Source organism: Macrobrachium nipponense, chromosome 21, assembly GCF_015104395.2.
Source record: "Macrobrachium nipponense isolate FS-2020 chromosome 21, ASM1510439v2, whole genome shotgun sequence".
In the NCBI taxonomy this organism is placed as follows: domain Eukaryota; kingdom Metazoa; phylum Arthropoda; class Malacostraca; order Decapoda; family Palaemonidae; genus Macrobrachium; species Macrobrachium nipponense.
In genome coordinates this window covers 57,084,047-57,103,494 of record NC_087212.1, presented here as the reverse complement: position 1 = coordinate 57,103,494, position 19,448 = coordinate 57,084,047, and the positions used below count along the sequence as shown (strand labels likewise).

General features: G+C 40.4%; 1 protein-coding gene across 8 annotated transcripts in view; it reads right to left on the bottom strand.

The window, feature by feature from the left end:
* LOC135198046 (DNA cross-link repair 1A protein-like) overlaps window positions 1-19,448 on the bottom strand; it is a 113,627-nt gene that overhangs the window by 81,398 nt on the left and 12,781 nt on the right. For all 8 annotated transcript variants that reach the window (XM_064225432.1, XM_064225427.1, XM_064225428.1 and 5 more), the window contains exon 3: window positions 16,464-16,753. In XM_064225432.1, the coding sequence (XP_064081502.1) occupies window positions 16,464-16,753 (290 nt within the window). The remainder of the gene's footprint in view (window positions 1-16,463; window positions 16,754-19,448) is intronic.

Here is a 19,448-nt window from a genome sequence, read left to right as displayed (position 1 = left end):
CCATGTCAGTACCCCTTCAGTTTCCCCCTCCAGGAATCACTATCCACACAGACGCTTCATTAAGCGGCTGGGGAGGATATTCTCAGTTCAAGAAAGTTCAGGGAACATGGTCACCCCAATTCCACCAGCTTCACATAAATGTATTGGAAGCAATGGCAGTGTTCCTGACTCTGAAGAGGTTACGTCCTCCAAAGAACTCTCATATAAAGTTAGTTCTGGACAGCGCAGTGGTAGTTCACTGCATAAACAGGGGACGGTCTCCAAGTCAAGACACCTGAATCATGTCATGGTAGCCATCTTTTCCCTGGCGGACAAGTTCAGTTGGCACCTCTCCTCCACCCATCTGGCCGGAGTGATGAAAAATGTCATAGCAGATGCTCTATCCCGTTCAGTTCCTCTGGAGTCTGGAATGGTCACTGGACAAACAGTTCGTTCAAATGGATTCTCCGGAGGGTACCAGGCCTGCAAGTAGATCTGTTTGCATCTCAAACGAACCACAAACTTCCCTGTTATGTGGCTCCTAACCTAGACCCTCTGGCCTATGCCACGGACGCCCTGTCCATAGATTGGAACAACTGGGAGAGGATTTATGTCTTTCCTCTGGTGAATCTTCTCCTGAAAGTACTGAACAAACTCAGGACGTTCAAGGGTCAGATAGCTCTAGTAGCTCCGGACTGGCCGAAGAGCAACTGGTACCCCTTGCTGCTGGAATTGGGTCTTCGTCCTCTTCGAATTCCCAATCCCAGACTCTCCCAGTCAGTACAAATGAAGACTGTGTTCGCTTCCTCAGGAATTCTCAAAGCCCTAACTTTATGGACTTCATGAAGTTTGCGGCCAAGAGGGATGCAAATATCGATCCACGAAATATCCTTTTCCTGGAATCAGATAAAAGGGATTCAACTTTGAGGCAGTATGACGCTGCAGTTAAAAAGTTGGCATCCTTCCTGAGGGAATCAGACATTGAAATCATGACAATCAATTCGGCTATATCCTTTTTCAGATCCTTATTGAAAAAGGGATTCGCAGCTAGTACTATTACGACAAACAAGTCAGCCTTGTAGAAGATTTTTCAGTTGGGTTTTAACATAGACTTAACAGATTCTTACTTTTCGTCTATTCCCGAGGCTTGTGCCAGACTTAGACCTTCAGTAAGGCCTACTTCAGTGTCATGGTTTCAAAATGATGTTCTGAAACTGGCTTCGGATACAGATAATACAGCATGTTCATTTATAATGCTCTTAAGAAAAACATTATTTTGATTAAGCTTGGCTTCAGGAGCTAGAATTTCAGAACTGTCGGCTCTGTCCAGAGATGCGGGTCATGTAGAATTTCTTCCTTCAGGAGAAGTTCTGCTTTCTCCGGATCACAGCTTTTTAGCAAAAAATGAGGATCCTTTGTTGAGGCGGGAACCATGGAAGGTTATACCCCTTCCCCAAGATCTTTATCTTTGTCCAGTAACGACCTTACGAGCCTTTCTGTCTAGGACATCCTCATCCTCTTCGGGTCCCCTCTTTAGGAGAGAAAAAGGTGGTACTTTATCAATTAAAGGTATTAGGCAACAGATCCTATACTTTATTAAGCAAGCTAACCCTGAATCCTTCCCCAAGGCACACGATGTCAGGGCAGTGGCCACCTCAATCAATTACTTTCAACATATGAATTTTGATGATTTGAAAAAATATACTGGATGGAAATCGCCGACAGTATTTAAACGTCACTACTTAAAGTCTTTGGAATCTCTAAAATTTTCAGCAGTTGCAGCGGGTAACATAGTTTCCCCTGACTCTGCTCAGTAGTTTAGTTGAAGATCCAGATCTCCTTTCTACCTATCTCAGCCAACAGTTTGTCTAACCTACCATGTTCCTCTACACTTGCCCTTGAGTCTTAGCTGCTCTTGTGATGGTTTAGTGGGTGTCCCTTATTTTTCTGCTAGGGTCACCCACAATTGATTGTACATACTAACTTTAGGATGTGGTCCCCTTATTTTTATGCTAGGGTGCCACATCCCCATTACCAATGGTTTATTGTATTTGGTATTGATATCTATGAAACTTATTTAGTGTGTTTTTTAGATTAAGTTTTTTCACACACATGCTTTATTGTATTTGGTATTAATTTCTATAAAACTTATTTAGTGTGTTTTTTAAATTAAGATTTTCACACACATGTTTATTTCATATTCAACCCTGTAACTGGTGTAAAGACTTTGTAAATAATTTTAGTTATAAGTTACTTTTAATTATTGTTCTCTATTCAGATTGTACGAACAATTGTATAAATATTTTGTTACAATTATAGTATATAGTTGAATTTTAAGTTTTATTGAGACCTTCTTTATTTTCAATCTTGTGCTAATTCTCTGGTACAATTTCGCGCAGCGACACGAACTGAGCCCAGAAAAAGGATTTTGACGTAGGAAAAATCTATTTCTGGGCGATTGGTTCGTGTTGCCCAGCGAAATCCCCCCTCTTCCCAACCCTTCACTCACGATTGATTGCTAACTTCAGGATGGCCACCAGAGGCGCGGCAGTCACCTAAGCGTGGGTTGTAGTAGTAGTAGTTGCTGCCCCATTCTGTGGGTCGGCTCTCTTCTTGAGGGATTTTGTTGTGGGAAATTTCTAATTGACAAGAAGTTCGTGGTAGTGGTCTCACTCGCCCTAGTGTTCATACCGACGCCCTTCTTTTATTTGGGTGAGCGAGTCAGTTATACTGACCTTTTCTTTATTTTGTTTATTCTCTGGTATTTGTTAGATCTTTTACATAAGAAATAATGAACTAAAGGATTATTTCGCTGGGCGACACGAACCAATCGCCCAGAAATAGATTTTTCCTACGTCAAAATCCTTTTTTTATCATAAATGTAATTTGTATATAATCACAAAAATGATGTAACAAACTTAGCTTTCTGTTTGTAGGTAAGTACGTGTCCTGTCGTTCTAAACTATCTACGTATTTTAGATATGCTCTATACAATAGTACAATCCTAAATTCTGTATCTGTACAGTAAATATCATTTCAAAATCATCTTACTACACCAGAAAATAACAAAATACATAAAATGTAGGTGCAGAACGCTGCGTAAAGTTACATAGGCCAAAGAAAACATGCAACTGAATGATAGGGGGATACTTAAGAATAACAGTTGTAGGCTGGTACATAATTTTGCCACATGACTTTGAAATGATATAAGGGTGTTCTGGGATGATATTTTGAGGTATATTTTTGTTTGAACCATCAAGATTGGCAATTAACTGTTAAAATAGACAATTAAAGGCATTTTAGGGGTGTATATAGCCTACCTAACAACAGTAGGAGGAGAGTACTAAAATGTACGATTACTTAGGGTGTTTTGGGATGATGGTTTGGGGTGTTTTTTATTTTAAATGATATTAAATTGTTTTAGTATGATATTTTTGTTTTAACTACCAAATTAAGAAATAAAATGTTAAAACAGACAGTTATAAGCATTGTAGTTTAAAGGGTACTGGGTATTTGGTAGATATAAGCATTTTTAGAGGGGATTTTTCCTTTTCCGAGGCAGGTTCTGGAACCTATTCCCATGTAAAAGTGGGGGAGCACTGTATAATATAATTTCAGAGTCATCTTAAACATATGTACTTTTAAAAATATACACATACAAACTTCTAACCCTTCCAGCCAAAACAGTGAGTGAGAGAGAGGGAGAGAGTTATCACTACGACACACTGTGCGTCCTCGACTTATAGCGGGGGATCCATTTTTTTTGCCAGGAAATGCGCTTTAACGGTGCTCATGCCACCGTAACTTGATGTTGCATAAGTTACATAGTAAACTTGATGCCTATTCTTGACGTTAGCACAGTCAAACCAACAGGCTGGGAATTACGAGGATGGGAAAACACTGAGAAAAGTGCAGTACAATCAGTGTTGTCTCATGAGTAGAGAAAGAGAAAGTGCGTGTGGATAGAGGTATCTTACATTAACCCTCTTGCGCACAGGCCGAATATAAGGTTGTAAGGTACAAGACTTTTACCCCTGGGGCGAAAAGAACACGCACGCATTAAAAGTTTTTTGGTAAAATTCGGTACGTCTGAACTATAACTGATATACGCTTCTGGTTAGTGTTATTATGTCGCCAGATGATAGAATTATTTCCTAAAGCAATCAGAATTCTTTACGAGGCTTACAAATAATAAAAATGATGTGAAGAAAGTGAAAGATTTAAGAAAAATCATAGATTTTTCTTTTTTGAAATAATCATGAAAAATATAATAATTAGGTTTGGAGAGTTTGTTTTAAACCTAAATTATGTAGAAATGTTTGATCTTTCATTTGGAAGCAATAATTTTGCAATAAATGTGTTTGCTGATGAGCTGTAATTGATTAAAAATGCTAATTTTTTACAGAGTGCAATTTTCAGATTTTCCAACCTACTTATGTTGACGTTTTGTATTGTAGCTAAGTAAGCTAACGGCGTTGGGTTTGCGTTTTCTTTGATGTTCAACATCTGTCGACCCAATATCGTCAACTATGTTTTCTATGATACATTTTTTTTTTTTAATATTTCCCAAACATAACTTACATATGACGTGCCGGGTGCGTCATCTGTGCACTTATGCAAAAAAATTTATTGATGTGCTACACGTCATCAGATCACGAGAGGGTTAATGTCTAGCCAGTCTTAAAAGGGTCCTTTTTCTTCTACACGTGGTATTGTATTTAGTGCCATGTTCATGCCAAGGCCAGGTTGATACTTCAAAACATACATACATTACCAATGTGAAATAGTTTTCAAAACCTTTACCTTAAAAAATGATATTGTTAAGATACAATAAAGTTTTGTACATACTTACCTGGCAGATATATACGATTAATGGCCCACCCATCCTCCCCTCAGGAGACAGGTGGAAGAGAAATTATGGCTTAGAAAACGGGAATAGTTCCAGACCCCGCCACCCAGCGGCGGGAATGGTGGATCACCTGACCTACCTGTCGCGTGTGCCGCGAGTTTTGAAATTCTGTCGGGACGACCGAGTCTATAGCTAAGTATATATCTGCCAGGTAAGTATGTACAAAACTTTATTGTATCTTAACAATATCATTTTTTAAGGTAAAGGTTTTGAAAACTATTTCACATTGGTAATGTATGTATGTTTTGAAGTATCAACCTGGCCTTGGCATGAACATGGCACTAAATACAATACCACGTGTAGAAGAAAAAGGACCCTTTTAAGACTGGCTAGACATTAACCCTCTCTTGATCTGATGACGTGTAGCACATCAATAAATTTTTTTGCATAAGTGCACAGATGACGCACCCGGCACGTCATATGTAAGTTATGTTTGGGAAATATTAAAAAAAAAAAATGTATCATAGAAAACATAGTTGACGATATTGGGTCGACAGATGTTGAACATCAAAGAAAACGCAAACCCAACGCCGTTAGCTTACTTAGCTACAATACAAAACGTCAACATAAGTAGGTTGGAAAATCTGAAAATTGCACTCTGTAAAAAATTAGCATTTTTAATCAATTACAGCTCATCAGCAAACACATTTATTGCAAAATTATTGCTTCCAAATGAAAGATCAAACATTTCTACATAATTTAGGTTTAAAACAAACTCTCCAAACCTAATTATTATATTTTTCATGATTATTTCAAAAAAGAAAAATCTATGATTTTTCTTAAATCTTTCACTTTCTTCACATCATTTTTATTATTTGTAAGCCTCGTAAAGAATTCTGATTGCTTTAGGAAATAATTCTATCATCTGGCGACATAATAACACTAACCAGAAGCGTATATCAGTTATAGTTCAGACGTACCGAATTTTACCAAAAAACTTTTAATGCGTGCGTGTTCTTTTCGCCCCAGGGGTAAAAGTCTTGTACCTTACAACCTTACATTCGGCCTGTGCGCAAGAGGGTTAATGTAAGATACCTCTATCCACACGCACTTTCTCTTTCTCTACTCATGAGACAACACTGATTGTACTGCACTTTTCTCAGTGTTTTCCCATCCTCGTAATTCCCAGCCTGTTGGTTTGACTGTGCTAACGTCAAGAATAGGCATCAAGTTTACTATGTAACTTATGCAACATCAAGTTACGGTGGCATGAGCACCGTTAAAGCGCATTTCCTGGCAAAAAAAATGGATCCCCCGCTATAAGTCGAGGACGCACAGTGTGTCGTAGTGATAACTCTCTCCCTCTCTCTCACTCACTGTTTTGGCTGGAAGGGTTAGAAGTTTGTATGTGTATATTTTTAAAAGTACATATGTTTAAGATGACTCTGAAATTATATTATACAGTGCTCCCCCACTTTTACATGGGAATAGGTTCCAGAACCTGCCTCGGAAAAGGAAAAATCCCCTCTAAAAATGCTTATATCTACCAAATACCCAGTACCCTTTAAACTACAATGCTTATAACTGTCTGTTTTAACATTTTATTTCTTAATTTGGTAGTTAAAACAAAAATATCATACTAAAACAATTTAATATCATTTAAAATAAAAAACACCCCAAACCATCATCCCAAAACACCCTAAGTAATCGTACATTTTAGTACTCTCCTCCTACTGTTGTTAGGTAGGCTATATACACCCCTAAAATGCCTTTAATTGTCTATTTTAACAGTTAATTGCCAATCTTGATGGTTCAAACAAAAATATACCTCAAAATATCATCCCAGAACACCCTTATATCATTTCAAAGTCATGTGGCAAAATTATGTACCAGCCTACAACTGTTATTCTTAAGTATCCCCCTATCATTCAGTTGCATGTTTTCTTTGGCCTATGTAACTTTACGCAGCGTTCTGCACCTACATTTTATGTATTTTGTTATTTTCTGGTGTAGTAAGATGATTTTGAAATGATATTTACTGTACAGATACAGAATTTAGGATTGTACTATTGTATAGAGCATATCTAAAATACGTAGATAGTTTAGAACGACAGGACACGTACTTACCTACAAACAGAAAGCTAAGTTTGTTACATCATTTTTGTGATTATATACAAATTACATTTATGATAAAAAAAGGATTTTGACGTAGGAAAAATCTATTTCTGGGCGATTGGTTCGTGTCGCCCAGCGAAATAATCCTTTAGTTCATTATTTCTTATGTAAAAGATCTAACAAATACCAGAGAATAAACAAAATAAAGAAAAGGTCAGTATAACTGACTCGCTCACCCAAATAAAAGAAGGGCGTCGGTATGAACACTAGGGCGAGTGAGACCACTACCACGAACTTCTTGTCAATTAGAAATTTCCCACAACAAAATCCCTCAAGAAGAGAGCCGACCCACAGAATGGGGCAGCAACTACTACTACTACAACCCACGCTTAGGTGACTGCCGCGCCTCTGGTGGCCATCCTGAAGTTAGCAATCAATCGTGAGTGAAGGGTTGGGAAGAGGGGGGATTTCGCTGGGCAACACGAACCAATCGCCCAGAAATAGATTTTTCCTACGTCAAAATCCTTTTTTTATCATAAATGTAATTTGTATATAATCACAAAAATGATGTAACAAACTTAGCTTTCTGTTTGTAGGTAAGTACGTGTCCTGTCGTTCTAAACTATCTACGTATTTTAGATATGCTCTATACAATAGTACAATCCTAAATTCTGTATCTGTACAGTAAATATCATTTCAAAATCATCTTACTACACCAGAAAATAACAAAATACATAAAATGTAGGTGCAGAACGCTGCGTAAAGTTACATAGGCCAAAGAAAACATGCAACTGAATGATAGGGGGATACTTAAGAATAACAGTTGTAGGCTGGTACATAATTTTGCCACATGACTTTGAAATGATATAAGGGTGTTCTGGGATGATATTTTGAGGTATATTTTTGTTTGAACCATCAAGATTGGCAATTAACTGTTAAAATAGACAATTAAAGGCATTTTAGGGGTGTATATAGCCTACCTAACAACAGTAGGAGGAGAGTACTAAAATGTACGATTACTTAGGGTGTTTTGGGATGATGGTTTAGGGTGTTTTTTATTTTAAATGATATTAAATTGTTTTAGTATGATATTTTTGTTTTAACTACCAAATTAAGAAATAAAATGTTAAAACAGACAGTTATAAGCATTGTAGTTTAAAGGGTACTGGGTATTTGGTAGATATAAGCATTTTTAGAGGGGATTTTTCCTTTTCCGAGGCAGGTTCTGGAACCTATTCCCATGTAAAAGTGGGGGAGCACTGTATAATATAATTTCAGAGTCATCTTAAACATATGTACTTTTAAAAATATACACATACAAACTTCTAACCCTTCCAGCCAAAACAGTGAGTGAGAGAGAGGGAGAGAGTTATCACTACGACACACTGTGCGTCCTCGACTTATAGCGGGGGATCCATTTTTTTTGCCAGGAAATGCGCTTTAACGGTGCTCATGCCACCGTAACTTGATGTTGCATAAGTTACATAGTAAACTTGATGCCTATTCTTGACGTTAGCACAGTCAAACCAACAGGCTGGGAATTACGAGGATGGGAAAACACTGAGAAAAGTGCAGTACAATCAGTGTTGTCTCATGAGTAGAGAAAGAGAAAGTGCGTGTGGATAGAGGTATCTTACATTAACCCTCTTGCGCACAGGCCGAATGTAAGGTTGTAAGGTACAAGACTTTTACCCCTGGGGCGAAAAGAACACGCACGCATTAAAAGTTTTTTGGTAAAATTCGGTACGTCTGAACTATAACTGATATACGCTTCTGGTTAGTGTTATTATGTCGCCAGATGATAGAATTATTTCCTAAAGCAATCAGAATTCTTTACGAGGCTTACAAATAATAAAAATGATGTGAAGAAAGTGAAAGATTTAAGAAAAATCATAGATTTTTCTTTTTTGAAATAATCATGAAAAATATAATAATTAGGTTTGGAGAGTTTGTTTTAAACCTAAATTATGTAGAAATGTTTGATCTTTCATTTGGAAGCAATAATTTTGCAATAAATGTGTTTGCTGATGAGCTGTAATTGATTAAAAATGCTAATTTTTTACAGAGTGCAATTTTCAGATTTTCCAACCTACTTATGTTGACGTTTTGTATTGTAGCTAAGTAAGCTAACGGCGTTGGGTTTGCGTTTTCTTTGATGTTCAACATCTGTCGACCCAATATCGTCAACTATGTTTTCTATGATACATTTTTTTTTTTTAATATTTCCCAAACATAACTTACATATGACGTGCCGGGTGCGTCATCTGTGCACTTATGCAAAAAAATTTATTGATGTGCTACACGTCATCAGATCAAGAGAGGGTTAATGTCTAGCCAGTCTTAAAAGGGTCCTTTTTCTTCTACACGTGGTATTGTATTTAGTGCCATGTTCATGCCAAGGCCAGGTTGATACTTCAAAACATACATACATTACCAATGTGAAATAGTTTTCAAAACCTTTACCTTAAAAAATGATATTGTTAAGATACAATAAAGTTTTGTACATACTTACCTGGCAGATATATACTTAGCTATAGACTCGGTCGTCCCGACAGAATTTCAAAAACAAAAACTCGGCGGCACACGCGACAGGTAGGTCAGGTGATCCACCATTCCCGCCGCTGGGTGGCGGGGTCTGGAACTATTCCCGTTTTCTAAGCCATAATTTCTCTTCCACCTGTCTCCTGAGGGGAGGATGGGTGGGCCATTAATCGTATATATCTGCCAGGTAAGTATGTACAAAACTTTATTGTATCTTAACAATATCATTTTTGTACAAGTAACTTACCCAGCAGATATATACTTAGCTGATTGGCACCCTTGGTGGCGGGCAAGAGACAGCTAAAAACAAAATAATACTAAAACTAAATACATTAAAAAAACAGGGAAAAAACAACCTATGTTCTTGGATAACATAATCCATAGTTCCTACCTGATTGGGCTGAAGACTTCATGACTACTGTCGATGAGTCTGCTTGCCTCAAGAGTTTCAACGAGGAATGAACCTATGGTTGAATAACTCTTTGGATCGTGTCAATGGGGGCTAGCCCGCTTACGCGACAGAGCCTATACTGGATCGTACCAATGGGGGCTGACCCACTTACATGGTAGAGCCTTGACCTTTTGTCATATCAATGGAGACTCGCCCTCTTACATGACAGAGTTAAGGTTATTAAAAAATCACAAAGAGCACTGAAGCCAATCCCGATCACCTGACCATGTTAGTATTGTTATAATCTATGAATTGTAAGAGGGTTCCCTATTCCCTCTGACAATTAACCAATAAAAACAACCACCAATAAACAGTAATTTAAGCACTAAACTAAATAGGAAGGATTAGCCTCAGCCCCTTCTCCCAGCACTGAATTCGCCGAAACATACGCTCCCAGAGCAAAGCACTTTTCGTACGAAAATTTTAACGTCTCTTAGGTAATTCGAGGCGAACACCGAATTACATCTCCAAAATGTCGACTCTATAAGAGCCTGAAGAGACCATGTTTTGTGAAATGCCATAGACGTAGCTATGGCTCTCACTTCATGAGCTCTCACTCTGAGAACCTTGAGATGCTCTTCTTCGCACTTAAGGTGAGCTTCCCTTATTACATCTTTTATGAAGTATGTAAGGGTGTTCTTAGAAATCGATCTTTTCGGATCTCTTACAGAGCACCAAAAGACTTTCTTCTGTACTTTCAGCAACTTCTTCTTCTCCAGGTAGAACTTGAGTGCCCTGACTGGACACAAAGTCCTTTCTAGTTCTCTCCCTGTTAATGAAGATAGTCCTTTTATCTCAAAGCTTCTTGGCCAAGGCTTTGAGGGATTTTCATTTTTTGCTAGAAAAAATGGTTTAAAGGAGCAAATCGCTGAATCCTTCTTAAACCCCACTTTACCTTCCAAAGCTTGCAACTCGCTAATTCTCTTGGCTGTTGCTAACGCAAAAAGGAATAATGACTTTCTCGTTAAGTCTCTAAACGAAGCTGCGTGAGACGGTACAAATTTTTCCGACATTAGGAACTTGAGGACCACATCCAAGTTCCAGCTAGGCTTCTTGATTACATGTTCTTTCGTGGTCTCAAAAGACCTTATAAGGTCATGAAGATCTTTATTATTCGTCAGATCTATTCCTCTATGTCGAAAAACTGAGGCAGCATACTTCTGTAACCCTTCACTGTTGATACTGCCAGGTTACAGTCTTTTCTCAAATATAGGAGAAACTCTGCGATTTCAGTTACAGAGGTACTGGAGGAGGATATTTTCTTTCCCTTACACCATCTTCTAAACAACTCCCACTTCGACTGATATACTTTAGAAGTGGAGACTCTTCTGGCTCTTGCAATAGCCTTCGCCACTTCTCGTGAAAAGCCCCTTGCTCTGACAAGTCCTTCGACAGTCTGAAGGCGGTCAGACTTAGAGCGGGGAGGTTTTTTGTGAAACCTGTCGAAGTGGGGTTGTTTGAGAAGATCGTTCCTTAGTGGAAGCGATCTTGGAAAATCCACTAACCACTCCAGCACCTCTGTGAACCAATCGAGAGCCGGCCAGAAGGGAGCGATGAGGGTCATTCTTGTTCCTTCCGAGCAAGCGAACTTCCTCAATACTTCCCCTACTATCTTGAAAGGAGGGAAGGCGTATGCGTCCAAGCCCGTCCAATCTAGCAGAAAGCTGTCTACTGCTACTGCTTGAGGATCCGAGATCGGGGAGCAATAGGTCTCTAATCTGTGATTCTTGTTGGTCGCGAACAGGTCTATATTGGGCCTTCCCCACAGATGCCAAAGTTGTTGGCAAATCTGAGGATTGAGAGTCCATTCCGTGGGTAGGACTTGTTCTTTTCTGCTTAACAGATCTGCCCGGAACATTTTTCTCTCCCTACACAAACCTTGTGAGGAGAGAGATCTTCCTTTCCTGAGCCCAAATCAGCAGATCCTTTGCTGATTCGTACAGGGAAAAGGAATGCGTCCCCCCCTTGTTTCTTTATATAAGCGAGGGCTGTTGTGTTGTCCGAGTGAATCTGAATCCCCAGACCTGAGACCTGTTCCTCGAAATGAACCAAAGCTAGATGAAATGGCTGTTAGCTCTTTCTTGTTTATGTGCCAGGACACTTGTTCTCCTTCCCAAGTGCCTGACACTTCTTCCGAACCTAGGGTCGCTCCCCACCTGATCTGAGGCGTCTGCAAACAACGCTAGGCGAGGTTCTGTAAGCGAAGGGAGATTCCCTTGCTTAGTTTCTGTGGATCTAACCACCAACGGATATTCTCCTTGATCCCTTTCGAGATTGGAAATGTATCTCCTAGATTGTTGGACTTCCAATCCCACTTCTCCTTCAGATAAAATTGAAGGGGTCGTAGGTGTAGTCTTCCTAAGGAAACGAACTGTTCCATCGAGGAGAGGGTCCCCAGTAAGCTCATCCATTCCCTCGCGGAACAATGTTCTTTCCTTAAGAAGACTGCCACCTTTTTTAAGCAGCGTTCTCTCCTTTCCTGCGAAGGATACGCTTAGAAAATCCCGAGAATCCATCTGAATCCCCAGATAGACAATACTCTGCTGGGGAGTCAGCATGGATTTCTCGCGATTTACTAAAAGTCCTAGGGGACTTTGTCAACTTTAGAGTAACTAATAGGTCCTCCAGACATTTTTTCTCCGATTGGGCTCTTATTAGCCAATCGTCCAGATATAACGAGATCCTGATCCTTCCAGATGTAGCCAATAAGCTACATTCTTATGATGTCCGTAAAGACTTGAGGGCGAGTCGAAAGTCCGAGCACATCGCTCGGAACTGGAACACTTTCCCTTGGAACATGAACCTCAGATACTTTCCTTGCTGCCGGTGGATGAATTGGCACATGGAAATACGCATCCTGAAGGTCCAGGGACACCATCCAGTCCCCTGGACGAGAAGCAGATAGAACAGAGGAAGACGTCTCCATTGAAAATTTCTTCTTCAATACAAAGAAATTCAGGGCACTGACGTCTAGAACCGGTCTCCATCCCCCCGATGCCTTTCGGTACCAGGAATAGCCGATTGTAGAATCCTGGAGACTGAGATCTTGAAACCAGTTCTACCGCTTCCGTTGGTTTCAATCATCTGTTTCCACTGCTTGCAAAATAGCAAGCTTTCGGACCGATCCGAGTATCTTGCAGTCAACTCCCTTGGAGTTTGTCGTCAAGGGAGGATTTTCCCTGAAGGGGATCAAGTATCCTTTTTTCAGGATAGAGAGGGACCAAGAGTCCGCTCCCTTCTGCGCCCAGACTTTGGCAAAGTGGAGTAGTCTGGCGCCTACTTTCGTCTGGAGGACTTCCTGCTCATCTAGACTTCCCGAAGGACCTTCTAGATGGTCTACTCCTTCTATCTGGTCTGAGACCTCTAAGAGGGGCTCTGGAAGAGGAGGCACCTCGAAAGGGCTGTACAAAAGAGGGTCTCTCTTTTTTCTCTATAGGCACTACCGGCCTAAACTTCTTGGCTGAGTGCGTGAGGAGATCCTGAGTTGCCTTCTCCGTAAGAGGATTTAGAAACCTCTCTAACAGTCTCTTGTGGAAATAGGTGCGGGGATAACGGTGCAAAAAAAAAGAAGAGATGTCCTTTGCAAAGGTGATACTGCTCTTGCTAAGAAAGAGCTAAAGACCGATCTCTTCTTTAATACTCCCGTTCCAAAAAGAGAGGCAACTTCAACGGAACCGTCCATGACCGCTCTGTCCAGGCAAGCCAGGACGCTCGAAAGTTCCTCCATGGAAACAAAGTCAGTGTCCTGAGCTCTCTTCGCTAAAGCTCCCAAAGCCCAATCCATAAAATTGAAGACTTCTAGGGTTTTAAAGAGGCCCTTTAGAAGGTGGTCTAGCTCACACATGCCCCAAGTTGCCTTAGCAGACAGCAAACAAAGACTTCCTCTAGAAGAGTCCACTAAGGAAGCAAAATCCGCATCTGCGGAAGAAGGAAGGCCTAACCCCATAGGTTCTTTGGTCTCGTACCACCTTCCTGGTTTGCCTGTTAACTTGGAAGGAGGGCAGGGAAAAAACTGTCTTGCCCGCTTCCTTCTGGAAGTCAACCACTCTGAAAAAGTCTTTAATGCCTTTTTCAATACAAAGAGGCGGGGCGCATCTTCACGAAGGAAGACGACTTGAGAGCTTTTGTGCTAGACATCAATGATCCTGGTGAAGGAGATCCGCAGGATGAAGGGAGTCTCCGAACTCCTTTAGCAGCAAAGAGAAAGTCTCTTGTAGTCAGAAACTGCTACATCTACTGGCTCGTCGTCTTCCGATACCTGGTCCAACTGATCCACAGAAGGAGACCGTTTGGGAGTGATCTGGCTCTTCCCGGGAGAACGAAAAATCCTTTCCCGAGAAGGGGAGCGCTGAACATTAGCACTTCTATACAAAGAGTGAGGCTCCTGCCTGTCGGAAACACTCTTGCGCCTTCTAGACTCTTGTTGTCTAGGTTCGCCAGGTTTGTGGCGCTTGCTAGGCTCCTGGCGTCCTGATTCAGGGCGCTTGAAAAGATCCCCGCGTCCTGATTCCTGACGCTTAACAGGCTTTTGGCGCCCTAACACTTGACGCCTAACGTACTCCTGGCGTCCTGTCCTCCTGGCGCCTAACTTCCTGGCGCCCTGAACTCCTGGCGCCTGACTCCTTGGCGCCCTGACTCCTGGTCGCCCTGACTCATGGCGTCCTGACTCCATGGCGTCCCTTGTGCTCATGGCGTCCTGATTCCTGCCTTCTAGCAGAATCCTGACGTCCTGAATCCTGTGTTCTGAGAGGCTCTTGACGCCCTTTCTTGCGTCTTGCTGCCTCTTTGCGCCTGTCTGGCTCCTGGTCCTGCAGACCCAAAGGATCCTGATACTTAAATCGGTTTTTCCGGTTCCTTAAAACCTAAACCGATCGAGACTTCTGCTCGATTCGCGGCGTCTCAGAGGGCGCTTCGGGGAAGACAGCCTATAGGGCGAAAGGACTCTTCTCTCAGGAGAACAACTCCTATCAGACGAGTCTCTCGACGAAGGCGATAAACGCCCTGGAGGATCGTGAGGGTTCTCTCCTATACGAAGAGGGGCGCTTAGCGGAACTCTTAACAGGGAGCGAAACATCCTTCCTCCTTGTAGAGTCCTTAGCAAAAGAGCCTACGAGAGAAGCTAACTGCTCTTGCAGATTAACAAAAAACTTCTTCGTAGGATCCTGAAGAAGAAGGCTCCTCTTGTTTAGTCTTCTTAGGTCCCGAAGGCCAATCCTCGGGAAAACGCTCTGGGCTGGAATCAGCCGCGTCTCCTTTAGGCGCCTTCCAGGCTCTCTTCAAAGGGCGCGAAAGAGAGGCCGAACTCCATCCTCGTTTAGGAGAGGAAGAGTCTGAGGCCGAAAAACACTCCCTTAGGACGCCTTTTCTGCGGCAATCCGAGGCAGCCTGGGACTTAACAACAGGATCTGCCGAAGGGACGCCTGACCGTTGGGGATGTTCTGCATCCTCCCTGCGGCTTTTGACATTCCTCCTCCCCTGGTCCTGGGAGTTTGGAAGCGGTCTAGGCCTAGGAGCAATGAGGAACCGGTCAGACGCCCCCTCCACTGCACTGGGGACACTGCACAAGTCACTATCACCACTCTTACCGTTGGTTTTAGAGCTCGTAGCTGAGCTTGAAGTTTCTTAATTGAAGCTTTTACATTTTCCCTCTCTGATGAAGAATCTTTGGATTCAGAACAGGGAGAAGCAGCTGAGGCTAAGGGAAAATCGTTAGTAGGAGAGTTAACTTCTTGTTCTAAAGAGCAAGATCTACTAGATGACCTAGCTGAAGCCTTTCTCACTCTATCTCTCTCTAGCTTCCTAACATATGATGATAAGTCTTTCCATTCAAGCTCCGTAAGGTTCTCGCATTCAACACAGGTGTTAATAAAAGAACATTCATTCTCCCTGCATTAGCGCAAATACTATGAGGATCTAATGCCGTTTATTTGGCAGCCTAACCTTACAACCTCCCCCCTACTGCAAACTCTAAACATAGGTGAAGCCTTAGCGTCAGCATCGTGAAAGAGTAGTCAAAAACCAAAGTCGAAAACAGTCCACAATAAGCGTATGCCAAGCCAGAGAAAAAACAGAATACGTCACCAAAAAACCAATCCAAATTCTCGGCAAACGAGTTGAAATCCAAGATGGAGGAACGAACAATAGGTGTTGTCCGTTCAACCGACAGAGAAATTATGGCTTAGAAAACGGGAATAGTTCTAGACCCTGCCACCCAGCGGCGGGAATGGTGGATCACCTGACCTACCTGTCGCGTGTGCCGCGAGTTTTGAAATTCTGTCGGGACGACCGAGTCTATAGCTAAGTATATATCTGCTGGGTAAGTTACTTGTACAAAAAAAAAAAAGTGGTTGAACATTGTGCTAACAAAAACCTTATATGTACTATATGTAGCAGTATACTACTGTATTCTACAAAATATAAATCACACGAACTTAATTTATTGGGATTAAAAAAAGAAATAGTAAATAGTTTCAAAAAACAAGAAAATGACTAGGTACTATTTCTAAGCTGAAAAAGATCAGTACTTACCAGGAATCTTTGAGAAATCCACTTTTCCACACTTTTCTATATGGATATTACGTCTTCCATTCTGTCCTAACAAAAACCATGGTAACTGGCAGATAGGACATACTTCGGTTGCATGATCAATTTTCTCTTTCAAAGATAGCTTTTTCTTCCTAGGAGTAACTTTGGAGGATTTTACAGAACTTAGACTAGCCTTTTTATTGGGTCGACTCAGTTTATTCTTAGGAACAGCTTGCTGGGATGCAGTATACCTAGTTGTTTTTTTAGATTTGTTTAGTGCTCCTTGTGATAAACTGAAAATAAACAAATAGTGAATAGTTCTTCAATAGATACAAATCTCTTGCATTATTTAAATTGCATTGTCTATAATGTGGTGTTACCCAAAAATACTGTCATAGAAAATAAAGAAATAACCACTAAGCCTTTCTCCAATTATTATCACAATTATTATTAGGGCTGTCCCAAGTATCGGTATCGGTGGTATCGGCTAGTTTTAATGGTATCAGTATCGGTGAATTTCTAGCTGATACCAGCCAATACTTTCGTCATTATATGGGAATTTAAATTTAACCCTTCTAGGCTTCCTAAAATATACAGGCAGTCCCTAGTTTACAACCGGGGTTCCGTTCTCGAGACGCATCATTTACTGGAACATCATTGAAAATCACCAAAAATCCAAAGAAAACCTCACTTTTAATGCTTTGGTTGTAATGAATAATGCTTTGGTTGTAATGAAAACTATGTAAACTGCATCTTTATCGTTTTTCATAAAAAAAAACCTTCAAACATTGATTATTTTGCCCTTCTAGTCATATTTCTTCCATGGGGTTGGCGTCGTAAGCGTCATAACCCTAGAACGTGTGTTGTAAACCTAGAAATAATTTGATAAATATAATTGAAAAATGTCATAACCTCGGAACGTTGTAAACCAGGGCCTGCCTGTTTATATATTAACAAAACCCACCAAACAAACTATATATAGGCATATCATTGTAAATAGGTTCATTGTTTATCTTTTAAAAACAGATGGCATCTTAACATTGTACAATGTATTTAACAATTTATTATTGTAATTCTAATTTTAATTAACTATGGGTGTGTCTATCTCTATCAGCAATGAGTCATTATCATTCTGTTGGAGTTAAGTACTATTTTAACATGTGCAGTACAGGTATGGTATAAGTGAATGGTGCATTGAGTTACTGTACTGCTACTGCTGCAGCTTGGAATTAAGACACATGCAGTTTATATCACCCCATTATATAACCCTTCTTTTGAACCTTTAATATACGATAACCAGAGCACAAGAATGATTTTAGTAACAATATGCATTCTCTTAAATAAAAGTAATATGGATGTAACAGGTATCGGTATCAGCCAAATATTTGGTATCGGTGCATCCCTAATTATTATTATGTTTAGAGTAAATTAACATGATCATATCCTCAATTCACAAGGTCCATAATCACTATGTCAGTGTTACAAGATTCCTTACAGACTTGGAGCAGCAGCAGCTATAAGTATTCATTGTTAATAGACCCAACTTGAAGAAAATGTATGCAAAGTCTTTCAATTCTTGCTATCTGACACGCACTCTCTTACTCTTTCACTTCCATCATCAACCAAATGTTCATTTTATTACTGATACCATTGCCTGTTATCATAACAATAAAACAGGTGCCTATGGACATTACAAAGGCAGGAAATTCAACATTACAGAGGAAAGTATCAAGTAACATACAAGGTGCTGTAAATACTAGTTCTGCAGGCTGCTCATGGTGTGTGTGCACACCTTGGTCATCTCAGCAAGACTGAATAGCTGTTAATACCCATATTCCAAACCAACAATCAAACCAATAAGGCTTAGAAGAACTATGCCAATTTTTAGACCTACAGTATTAACATGTATTTTAAAAGAAATTTTGCAGAAAACCAAACCACCTAACCAACTTCAGCCACCATTTGCTACAACTTCTGTTGTATTATGCTATACAATGCAATAACCATCCAATATAGACTCCTATGATTCTAAAATTTACTGGTCCAAGTTTAAGTGAGATAAAAATCCAAAAATGGTATCTGGTACCTAATACAAAGGACCAAAAGACCACTAAATCTACATCATAATGGACTGTTCCTCTAAAAAATTACTATAATGATAAAAACAACTATTTTGAAAACTGATGCTATAGCCTCATTATGTTACACTTCTGTCATCGCATAACTAAAATCTGGTTATAAGCAACAACATACAGCATGATAATTACTAAATTATCAAAATAAAGAAGTCCCATGATTGTTCTCTTATGCACTATCTGCAACTGGATGTTATCTGAAAGCAATCACAGTTTCACAGATGTGTGTAAAAAGTCTTCCATATAGGTAGTAGGCAATGCTGTGAGGGCAGTAACACGTGATAGTAACACTGTTAAAAGTCACACTGTAAACTGAGAGAGAGAGAGAGAGAGAGAGAGAGAGAGAGAGAGAGATTACTCTGTGTGTGTGTGTGTGTGTGTGTGTGTGTGTGTGTGTGTGTGTGTGTGTGTGTGTGTGTGTTGGGCATGGTAAGAACATTTGCTGGGGGAGGGCTAAGTGGACTCCTCAGCTTAGGAACTTTCGGAACTGTTAATGGTTTAAAAGCAACATCAAAGATGCATCATGCCATATAACATACCACCCCCCCTGAAGTTTTGAGCGACGAGAGAGAGGAGAGAGAGAGAGAGAAGAGAGAAGAAAGAGAGAGAACTGAGGAAGAGAGAGAGAGAGAGAGAGAGAGAGAGAGAGAGAGGAGTACTCTCGTGCTTTGGGAGCTTTATTAACTGTTATGAGTTCTAAGCAATAACATCAAACAATGTGATTTTGTTTACTGTGGTTCATCAGAATGCACCTGCACATCCCATTACAACCCAGATGCTGCACATCCCATCACAACCCAGATGTTCAGTGAAAAAGGTCATTGTAGGGTTATATTTGTGCCTCATAATACAA